General features: G+C 34.8%; 1 protein-coding gene across 1 annotated transcript; it reads right to left on the reverse strand.

The window, feature by feature from the left end:
• Positions 1-561: 561 nt before the first annotated feature.
• On the reverse strand, positions 562-1,728 carry LOC143556444 (glutathione S-transferase T3-like). Its single transcript, XM_077045760.1, has 2 exons — positions 1,336-1,728; positions 562-1,128 (listed from the first exon to the last, which is right to left on the reverse strand). The coding sequence occupies exons 1-2, from the start codon at positions 1,726-1,728 to the stop codon at positions 562-564; spliced, it is 960 nt and encodes a 319-aa protein (XP_076901875.1).
• Positions 1,729-12,435: the final 10,707 nt, after the last annotated feature.

The raw sequence follows: 12,435 nt of genomic DNA on the forward strand, positions 1-12,435 counted from the left end.
CATTTACAATTTTAACTAAAGACTATTTTGTCTTATTATAGTTTTCGTCTAAACTAATTCTAATAACCTTCAGAAAATTGCGTTAAACGTTATGCAAGCCTAAAGTCGGCTCGAACTCATATAGTATATTAAACCAAACATTATAATCGATATGCGTTTAAATTTCTTCGTAGGTCCCAATTAACTTCATCCAAAATAGCATTTCATTGAACAACGCTTCAACTGAGTTCCATTTAGGGATGAGCTTGGTACTGTACCGGTACCAAAAATATCGATTTCGAAACAAAACACACACATTAAATTGCAACCTAAAGCACATTGATTTCAAACAAAACAACATTTCAACAACCTTTAATTAAAAACAAAATAAGTCCAGCATCCACAAGGCCAGAAGGCTTTGAATTCATGAAACCCAAATAATATAAAAGTATAAGGTTAGACAATGCCAAAAAAAATCTGTTCTTATGCAATAAGACTTCCATGTAACACCAAAAAGGGGAATACGATTTCTTGTAGCACTAATATATATGCACTATTGTTCGGCCTTTAAAGTTAATTATCTCAATCACGATTGTGTCTCATTATGATTTCTCTTTGAAGTTCCACAAAATATAGTCGTTGGAGTTCTGTCATAACACTCACGTCCAACATCATAATCCGTTGATCGGATTCATTCTTTGCAAGCTTCGCTTTCTCAGCTTCAATTCTCAATTTTTCTGCCTTCAATCTCATCCTTTCTTCTTCAGCAAGTCTATCATACGCCATCTTCTCGGCCTGAAGGCGATAAAACTCTTTCTCTTGAGCATGTGACTCCTCTAAAAGTGTATACTTCATCTTTCTGAGTTGTTTGATTTCCTCGGTTTGCTCACCTTCAACTTTTCGTGATCGTTTTGCAGCTTTCCTACCCAGTGGTCGATCCAATTCGATAACTTCATTTTCAATTGCATTTCCAGCCTCGGATGGGGTTGTGGTTGGGGTCTGGGATGGGACCGTCATCCTCTTTTTCTTTGACTCGCCCTTCGCGTCTCGTAAAATCCACTTAGGTTGGTCCTTTAATAGGTTCCAACAATGCTCAAACGCGAAGTTGCATTCTTCTTGTTTATGGTACATAAACTTTGCCTTTTCAAACTTGCATTTAAACAAATAAAATACATGTTAGATAAACAAAATAAGTATTTTTATGTTGGTTCGGACTCACTTTGCTTTATTGACACTTAACTTACCCATTAAAAGCAAACTTAATTTAATTTCATGACCCAACTTTGACCCCGACCCGTCAAGATTAACCCAACATTATAAAATACTCACAAAACAAATTAGAGTGTGGAATTTTACCTTATCATGATCGGTTATGCCACTTATATTTAATCGTTCAACTTGATCTAGGCACGAACAAAAAGTATTAGTGGCCTTTTGAATGCTAGACCATCGATTTGATAAAGACTTGATTGACCTTTCGTTTGTGGTTTCTTTATGTTGCTCGAAGTACAAATAGATATTTTCCCACAATTGAGAGTATTTCTGATCCGTTCCTTGAATGGAATCAAGGCTATGATTAAGCCATGCAGCAACGACTAGCTCGTCTTCTTTAGCGGTGAAGTTCACTCCCCTTTTTGATTTCTTAACACTGTTTGGATTTGTGGGTAAGGGTGGAGAGTCGTCAAGACTCACAATAGAATTCCCACAAAGAAGGTTGGTGTAGGATAAACCTTGATCTTGTGAATCCATGCTCAAAACTAAAATATGATACAAAGATCATTATATTATGATTGATAAAGAAATACGGCATTTTATTGATCATATGCATGCATGTATATATAATCAACCTTGCTTTTATTTACTCTCATATCAATCCAAACACATAACATAAAACAATAAATGAATGTATTCTCTTATCTATTATAAATACCAAATTACTACAAGCTCAAATAGTAGACAATTATGTATGTTCCGTGAGGGCAAATCAGTAGATTTGTATTAGATCAGAAAGCCAAATTTGGCATTTCAGCACTCAGCATCCCATAACAAGTAAACCAAACCTTTTTTTTAAAAAAAAGTTCACAGCACTTTATTTTAAAAAAATGCCATCCCTCAAAATCACCAACAAAACATATCATCAAACCCAAAATCTTTATCCATCAAGCAAGCAAGGAACTTAATTTGTTAATAAATTCCCAAACTACCCTTCCACACCTTCATAACTGGAAGTGATTTCCAGTTAACCAATTAACCATTCATTGATTGGTCAACCAATTAACCATTCATCTCTGCTGAAACAGAGGTTGAAGAAAGCAGGGGATCATTCATAAAATTAAAGATCGAATCGAAATGTTTGGTTACAATGTAATCATCAAACAATTGATGGATGATATTCAAGTTGTTGGATCATTGACATGGTCCCACCTAGTGCTGGTTACCAATCCCAACTCATATAGTAACAAATTCAAACCTTCAAATTATCAACTTCAACATAAAAACAAATAAAATGATCAAAACTAAAATCGCTTTTTGTATACAACTCTAAGCATCTACAAACCCTAAACCCTAATCATGAACCAAATTACAATCCATCAACAAACACCAATAAACCCAAACTACTATCCAAGAACATGGAACCAGAACATCTACAAACCCTAATTAACATCTCTTATCATGCCGACATATTTGTAAGAACACCTCCAAATCATACTAATAGTTTTAATCCTGCAATAAACATATTGAAACTGAGAGATGGAGAGAGTACCTGCTGTAACTTTTGTCGATGAACAAAGATTTCTTTGATTTAGGTTTTGCCACCGATTTGTTTCATAGGGAAAGAAGCAAAAAAGGAGAAAGTAGATTAACCTACTTCAGAGTAAGAGGGAAAGGAAGACGGGCGGGAGATAATGAAATTGGCGGGTGAAAGTCCAGGAGTTGAGATAGGGAGGGATACAGTAGCTTTTTATAAATAAAGAGTTACTGTAGCATATTTTTATAAATTAGAGATAGGGTATATGAATAGGGGATTGGATGAAGTGAGGAATTGAAATATTTTTTTAAAATTTAAAGATAGGGGGTGTTTTAATGGATGGAATGAGAATGCTCTAAGACGTAAAGAGATGTAGACAGACAAATAAGCATCACTGATTTTAAATTTTTGTGATTCATTAAAGTTAATCTCACTCATAGTACAAAAACCGAAATGATGTTACATCGTAAAAGAACCAAATACTTTGATCATTCAACACAAAAATCTTTGTATTATTTTTTTAAATTCATATAAAGATAACATTTTATCAAATCATAGCTTTTAGTAGTTAAAACATTCTAGGGTAAGGTGGAGCATACTCTTTCTAACACAAACTTGTTAACACGACAAAACACAGATATTAATAAGTTTGGGATTGAGCTTCACAGGCTTTGTGTCTTAAAACAGTTGGATACGTTTAAGACCTGCTTAATATTGTGCCCTAATAAGTTGAACACATGTTTATATGTTAATAACGTGTTTATATTTTTAATTTATAAAAACATTATGTTCTTGCTTGAAAAAAAATAATAATTAGTTATCGTGTAAACACCGTTTTTTAGTGAAAAAATAAAATGAAAGTTATCATGTTCTGTTTGTGTCCAGTAGTACGGGTAGTCGTGTATGATATAGGGGTATTAATCATGTTGGATTGGCAGATTGTGGGTTGCTGGGTAGAAATGTGCAACCCAACCGAACCGATATTATTATTCGTGTCAAAGCATTCAACCCTAACCTGCACACACATTAATTGGGGTCAACCCAAACACAACCAATATAACCATATATTTAAAACTCCTCAAAATTTTACAATAACACGTACCAATAATTAACTCAAAGCATTAAAATGCAAAAATCCAAACAAAAATTAAACCACAAAATTCAAACAAGCACTCTCAAAACAAACTAAACCACAAAATTTCAACTAAAATCAAAGCATTTGTTTGAGCTCGACTAGTTGGAGAGTCGGAAACTTAACTTGGGGAAATGAAATTATGCATGAGAATTGGAAGCTGACACTATAAAGAATTTGGAGAATGAAATAACAATTACTCCGTATTTGTTCTCTGGCACATGTTTTAAAAGTTAGGAGGAAAATAAAACATTTAAAAATTGTTTTAAAATATTTAATTTAAACATGTTAACAGGTCAACACGTTTATATGTAAGTCAACCAAAATCCGACTCATTTTTTAAGCATGTCGTGCTAGCTGACCCAAAACATGTTTTTTTTTTTTTTTTTTTTTGTGTCGGGTTTGGGTCGTGTCAGAAGTTGCCTTCTATGACTATAAAGTAAACCACAAGGGGAGCTTTTGAAATATAACCCATGAAGTTCCTAAATTGATATTTGGCACAGAAATTGGGGGAAATCCCAAAATGTTAGGGTTCACAACCTTCACACCCACCCGACCAGTTCCACCAATTCGGATCACAAACCCAATTCCAATTCCAATTCCAATTCCAATTCCAATTCCAATTCCAATTCCAATTCCAACCCACCAAACCCTCTTTCCGTCATTCAAAACCCACAACCCACCAAACCCAAACCCGAATCGCAAAACCCATAAACGATTCAAACTATCATTTTCAGAAGAGAAACAACAATTGAGCGAAAACCCAGATGGAAATGGAGAGGAACAAGAAGGCGATGATAATCTGAAGAACAAGAATAATAATAATGGAGGAGATGAACGACCCAGATTCAATTTGAAATGGAGCGAGTTGTTATTTGACCCGGATCCGAATAATGTGGTGGCGGTCGGGTTAACTGGGGTTTTGGCGTGGGCGAGTGTGCAGGTGTTGTGGCAGCTGTTCGTGATATCGTTTGCGATTTTGGTTGCTGCGGTGAAGTACTCGTTTATCGCTGCTATTCTTATTTTCATTCTTATTACTCTGCTTTGATTGTTATGATTATGATTATGATTCCGTTGTAAAGTTTACATATTTGTTTGATTTGAATGGATGATGATGATGGTATATAAAATTGTTGTGTTGGTTCGAATTTTGAATTTTGCTGTTGATCATCTTATCAAATTCGTATACCATTCGTCGGATGCTGATATATAAGAGATTTATCCAAAAGGGTTGTGATCAGACTGTGAACAAGTTCACCGGGTTGTAGTAAATAGTTTAAATGTTCGGTAACTAGATTGGTGGGTTAACCTTAGTTTGAACAAGTTAATAGGTTTGATGGGTTGAGTTCGCGTTTGCGGGTTTGCATATCTGCATGGATACAAGCAGACCCTTTGATGAATTTTGGATAAAGTTGAGTTGATTAAGCACGGGGAAGGATGGAGTGCATATGCACATATTCTTTAGCTAGTTTTTCGTCAAAAGTTGTTTCCGGTTTTCTAGGTTTGTTTGTTTATTTTCGTCTATTCGTGTTTATAGCCACTTTTGCATTTTAATGAGCTCAAATTTTTCGAGAGATCAAATATACTAGTGATAAACAATTTATCATTTGGTATCAGAGTGAAATCTTCGATCACAAAAGAGGGGTACGGAATTGAGTGATATAAAATTGAAGATACTTGTGCTCAATGTCATTATGAGAGCTCAAACATTTCGATCTATGTAACAAATATTTGGAAGTAAGAATATCATAGGATGTATGTAAGAAATATTTTTGAATTGTATGGTCATGAATGATGTATTAGTTATAGTTAAAGTATTTAAGATAATTATTTGTTTTGTGAAATGTGGACCTTAGTCGATCCGGGAGTCATTACCAAACGTCACTGCCCAAAAGAAGAAATTGGAAGAACTCAAAATGAAGGATCTGCAGGTGATGAAACATTACATGTATTAAGCAATTGATTAGGTCACTTTTGAGCAGATTTTGGAAATATGAACTTCCAAAGCCATGTAGGATTCCATGGAGAAGACATTTGACGGGAATGATCGAGTAATTGATGTTGCAGGAACTTAGAAGAGGCTTTGAGGTTCTTGAGATGAAGACCAATAAGACTATACCAGAATACTTTGGTAGGGACTTGGCAATTTCAAATCAATGAGAAGTTATGGAGAATCAATGCTAGATGTCAAGGTTGTTACTGATTTTCATGTTGGAGGCTGATCGCAGGAGACCCCCCTCCCGCGGTAAGACTAACCTGTTATGTTCTTTGATCTTAGCAAGTTAGGAAGCTCTGTTAGCACCATACTCTTGACTGCCATACATTCACTATCGCTATACCCACTGTAGCAATGCTTTTAAAATATAATTTGATCTTCATCATCTTATAAATTATTGGGCCATTTTTTTAATCAAGTTTAAGTTATTGGGTTCTAACTAAAAAATAAAAGAAATAACAATCGATTGAAATTTATCCCTGACTCGTTCCTTCTTTGCGAAAGCCGAACATAACATAAACAGTGACGAAACCAGAACATTTCAATTAGAGGGTCAAAACACAAACTTTTTTTTTATATTATAACTAAACATCTGAGGCCACGTATTGTCATACTTTATCAAAAGCTTAGTTTGAATTGTTTTTATTGTAATATCCCAATAATGTCTTTGAACATGTAAAAATAATGTTTCCTAATTATATTTCTTTTAAAAGATAAAAAAAGAATTATGAAAAGTCTAATATCAACAAATCTAAACGTAAATACTGAATAGTATTAAGTATTTCTTCATTATTAGTTTCTTACAAGAATAGGAAACTTAGAAAAAATCAAATATAAAGTTAATAAAAGATACAAATATATAAATTAATAAAGTAAGAGTCACGTAAAAAAAACCACAACTAATAAATAACCTTTAGTATTAATTTATTCAATTTCTTAAAAGAAAAATAAAATAAATGTTTTGTTATAATTTTACCTCTAACTATAACGAGACTAACGTTGTTATTCTTTTGCTTTGAAGAAATAATAAAGGAGGATAGAAAGTAGATAGTGAATAAAACTATGTAAGTTCTGGATGCCAATTACTCGTTACAATAAATGGTATTTATAATACCAAAACAACTATTTAGAAATACTATTGAGGGAACAAACTTATATAATTGGTTTGACAAAAAGGGTGTCATACAAAAAACGTCGGTGATTCATAACATTCCCCCTTAGATGACACCTTTTCAAAACTTCGGGGTCTTGAAGTACCGCCTCTTTAAAAACCTTGCTAAAGAAAACCCAATGGGAAAAGGCTTTAGCTAAGGGAAAAAGAGTGCAGTATATAGCTCCCCCTCAAGTTGCAGGTCGTTACATTGTTCGTACATGGCGCATGCCAATATCATGAACATGTTTCTTGAATGTTGCTGTGGGAAGTGCTTTTGTGAAAAGATCAGCTGAGTTGTTGCTGGATTGGACATATCTCATCTCAACCTGATTGTCTTTAATAATGTCACGAGTATAATCTTGGTGGTATATGCTTTGTTCAGTCACTTTGATATACCATTCCTTCATTTGCGAGACACAAGCTGCATTATCTTCATAGATCGGAGTTGGAATTCGATCTTTTTCTAGTCCATAAGAAATCAATATGTGTCGTGACATAGATCTTAACCATACGCATTATCTTGAAGCTTCATGCAATGCAATGACTTAAGCATGATTTGAAGATGTTGCAATGAGTGTTTGTTTCTGAGAACGCCATGAAATCGCAGTTCCTCCATTATAAAATATGTATTCAGTATGAGATTTTGCTTTATGGGGATCAGATAAATAACCTGCATCTGCATAACCAACTAACCCTTCTTTTGAATCGTTAGGATAAAATAAACCCAAATCAACAGTTCCTTTTAGATACCGGAAAATATGTTTAATGCCATTCCAATGTCTTTTAGTATGGGATGAACTGAATCTTTCCAATAAACTAACTGTAAAAGAAATGTCAGGTCTTATACAGTTAGTAAGAGACATAAGTGCTCCAATTGCACTGAGGTATGGTACTTCGGGACCAAGAATCTCTTCATTGTCTTCGCAAGGACGAAATTGATCATTGTCAACATTGAGTGATCTAACAACCATCGGTGTGCTTAAAGGATTTGCTTTGTCCATATTGAAACGATTTAAGAGTTTCTCAGTATAAGTTGACTGATGCACAAGTATCCCATTACGCATATGCTCAATTTGTTAACCAAGACAATATTTGGTTTTTCCAAGGTCTTTCATTTCAAATTCTTTCTTTAAAAGAGCAATTGCTTCATTAATTTTATTTTGTGTCCCAATTAAATTGAGATCATTAACATACACAACTATGATCATATATCCTGATGTTGTCTTCTTGATGAAGACGCATGGACAAATAATATTATTTGTGTACCCTTTACTTATAAACGATTGTACCACATCCTTCCAGATTCTTTCAGTCCATACAAGGATCTTTGTAACTTGATGGAATACATTTCCTTAGGCTTTGAGCTTAATGCTTCGGGGAGTTTAAATCCTTTGGGAATTTTCATATAGATTTCACTGTCTAGTGATCCATACAAGTAAGCTGTGACAACATCCATAAGACGCATATCTAAATTTTTAGAGACTGCTAAGCTGATTAAATATCTAAACGTAATAGCATCCATAACAGGAGAATACGTTTCTTCATAGTCAATTCCTGGCCTCTGAGAAAAACCTTGAGCTACAAGTCTTGCTTTATATCTTGTAACTTTATTTTTCTCATTTCGTTTTCTCACAAAAACCCATTTATATCCTACATGTTTTATTGACTTTGGTGCAATGACAATAGGTCCAAAAACCTTTCGATTGTTTAGTGAATTTAATTCAGCTTGCATGGCATCTTTCCATTTGTTCCAATCTTGTTGATTTTTACAATCATCTACATATTTTGGTTCAGGGTCATCATTTTCTTCCATGATATCACTTGTCACAGAATAAGAAAATATATCATCAATATTTTCCATTTCATCTCGATCCCACGTTATATGTGATTGACCATAGTTGATTGACAATTCATTATTGGAATAATTTATTCCTTCCTGAGGGAATGTTATATCATTTATTCTTTCCTGAGGGAAGGTTTTGTCAATCATTCCTTCCTTAGGGTCAGTATCCTTTTCAGATCCCTTTCTTTTTCGAGGATTTTTATCTTTTGAACCGATTGGCCTTCCACGTTTTAAACGTCTTTGGGATTCATGAGGTGCATTATTATGGTTTTGTTTGCTTGGAATATCAACTCGAGCTGGAGCATTAGCAGTTGGTATATGAGATTTAGTGACCCTGTTTATATCAGTAAGATCAGGTAACTGATTGGCAATTTCTTGTAGATGTATTATTTTTTGAACCTCTGTCTCACTTTGTTTTGATCTTGGGTCTAGGTGTAATAATGATGGCACACACCATGATATATCTCTTTCTTGCCTTTTCATTTCTCCTCCTAATGCCGGGAATACTGTCTCGTTAAAATGGCAATCAGCAAAACGTGTTGTAAATACATCACCTGTTAAAGGCTCAAGGTATCTTATGATGGAAGACGTTTCATATCCAAAATATATTCCCAACCTTCTTTGAGGACCCATTTTGTGCGTTGTGGTGGTGCAATAGGAACATACACAACACATCCAAAAATTCTAAGGTGAGAGATATTTGGTTCATTTATGGAAGCAAGTTGTGTGGAGAGTATTTATGATTCGCACTTGGTCTCACACGAATTAATAATCCAGCATGCATAATTGCATGACCCCAAATAGAAACAGGGAGTTTTGTCCTCATTATTAATGGTCTAGCTATTAGCTGTAGGCGTTTGATCAACGACTCGGCTAAACCATTTTGTGTGTGTACATGAGCAACAGGGTGTTCAACAACAATCCCCATAGACATGCAATAATCATCAAAAGCATGTGATGTAATTCTCCCGCATTATCAAACCTTACTTTTTTAATAGTATAATTGGGAAAATGTGCACGTAATTTGATAATTTGAGCAAGAAATTTTGCAAAAACAACATTACGAGTCGATAATAAAGAGATATTAGACCATCTGCTGGATGTGTCTATTAAGACTATGAAGTATCTAAATGGTCCACATGGTGGATGAATTGGTCCAGATATGTCATCTTGAATTCTTTCAAGAAACATTGGTGTTTCTTTATCAACTTTTAATGGTGAAGGCCTTGTAATTAATTTGCCAAGAGAACAAGGTGCACACTAAGACATTTTATCTATTTTGTGGATTCTTTGATCTTTTAGTGGATGCCCATGTGTATTTTCAATGATACTTTTCATCATTGTGGATCCTGGATGACCTAATCTGTCATGCCATAAGTTTATGATACCAGAATCACAACAACTTTCTTTGACTGCCATATGTGCTTGAGGCACATTTATATATGTATAATGTAAACCAGAATGCAGCATTGGCAGTTTTTCTAGTATCTGATCTTTGCTTATGAAATGAAAATATTTTTCATTAGTAACAGTCCTTGACTGAGCATCATAACCATTATGATATATGTTTTTGAAACTCAACAAATTTCTTGTTGATTTTGGGGAAAATAAAGCATTTTCTATTTTGAGCTTTGTAGAATTTGGTAATTCTAAATTAGCTTTTCTCACTCCTTCTATCAAGTTTGTAGGACCTGATATTGTATTGATGATCCCTTTTGTTGGTTTCAGTTTATAAAAATATTTTTTAGATCTAAGTATAGTATGCGTGGCTCCACTATCCGCTATACATATATCTTCTTCATTTGTTTGATCTTGTGCTCCAGTGATTTTCATTTTAAATCTTGAAAATATTAAGAAAATAAATAAGTGTATAAAAAAGACATTATGATATTTTAATAAGAACTTTATTTAATTGAAAAACAAACAGTACATGAAGGAAAACACATAATTAATGATAATGAGAAACACACTTAATTATTGCATATAATTATTGTCGTCAAGCAAAATTTGTTGCAGAGTTCCACATCAAATTCTGCAATGCTCAGCTCAGCATTGAGGTCATCAAAGTTATCAACATGGTTCACTTCTTTCTTTTTTCCTTTGATAGAGGCTTGGTATAGTTCACACAGATGTGGAGCTGTGCGACAAGCCTTTGACCAGTGGTTTGTACTTCCACATCTAAAACAGAAAGTGCCATTGTTTTCGAACCTACCAGCTCATTACATTTCTTGTGTTGGTTGGAATTGTTATTTTGTGGAACATGATAATTATTGGCTCTCTGGCTACGATCACGGCCGTAAGAATTAGTGTTCCATTTAAATAAATGGTTACGACCATTGTAATTCTTTTTGTCAAAATTACCACGGCCACGTCCACGACCTTGTTCCCATTTATGACCATAATTTTTATGAGAATTTTGGTGAGCAACATTTGCTTATGGTATTGCTAATGAACTTGTGGGACGGGATTGATGATTTTTCATCAATAATTCATTATTTTTCTCTGCTAAAAGGAGTAATGCATTTAGATCAAAGTATCTTTTAAAATTATGCAATCTATAATGTGTTTGCAAGTTTATATTTGATGCATGAAACGTGGAGTAAGTTTTCTCTAACTTTTCTTCCTCTAATTTAGGATACCCACAAAATTCTAGCTTTGAGCAAATTCGGTATAAAGCAGAGGTGTAATCAGTTACCCTTTTAAAGTCTTGGAACCTAAGACTGTTCCATTCATCTCTAGAAGTAGGAAGTAAAACTTTCCTTAGATGACCAAATCTGTTTTTCAAATCTTCCATATCATATATGGGTTATCACAATTAAAATACTCATGTTGTAGTAATTCATCAATATGTTTATGGATGAAAACATCAGCTTTTGCATTATCCTGTTCAGAGCAGTCATTGTCTTCTTGGATTGTTTCTAACACATCCATTGATTTAAAATGTATTTTGACATTTGCTGTCCAAGACATATGGTTTTCTCTCCAAAAATGTTAAGGGGGTGTTTGGTAGAGAGATTTGAGGGTGGAGAATTAGGTCTCTTGTTTGGGAGAATTAGGCGGAGAATTGGGCGGAGAATTGGTTTTCTCTGAGAATTGGGTGTAGGCAAAAAGTAGAGAAATCCAATTCTCTCCATTTGGAAGAGAAATGGAATTCTCTCTGCTTCTAAATCGCGTCTCTGCTCTACTCCGTTCGCGTATGATGATGATGATGCTCCGACCGGCGATGGTGATGATGATGCCGACGTCCGGCACGGCGGCCGACGCCGCAGCCACGTCCGTTCGCGTCTCTGAGCCAAAACGAAACCCTAAATCGCGAGGCGGTGTTGCGAGGCGGAACCCTAAATCGCGGTGTTGATGTTGCGCGGCGATGATGATGACGCTCTACTCCGTTCGCGGTGTTGCGACGCGTCTCTGAGCCACCATTTCTCCACCATGATGATGCCGAGGCGGAATCCTAATCACGTCTCTGCTCCCGTTTCTCCACCCATTTCTCTATTGTACCAAACAAAAGAAATGATTGTCAATTCTCCACCCATTTCTATTTCTCTCCAATTCCATTTCTCTCCAATTTCTATTTCCATTT

Source organism: Bidens hawaiensis, unplaced genomic scaffold (genome assembly GCF_021521415.1).
Source record: "Bidens hawaiensis isolate Kalapana, Puna unplaced genomic scaffold, B.hawaiensis_p1.1 tig00001035_1, whole genome shotgun sequence".
In the NCBI taxonomy this organism is placed as follows: Eukaryota; Viridiplantae; Streptophyta; class Magnoliopsida; order Asterales; family Asteraceae; genus Bidens; species Bidens hawaiensis.

Excerpts from the sequence above, each read along its gene's own strand:
- LOC143556444 (XM_077045760.1), bottom strand. The coding sequence starts at position 1,728 with ATGGATTCACAAGATCAAGGTTTATCCTACACCAACCTTCTTTGTGGG. Across the intron at positions 1,129-1,335 it reads GCATAACCGATCATGATAAG|TTTGAAAAGGCAAAGTTTAT; the intron begins GTAAAATTCCAC and ends TTTAAATGCAAG.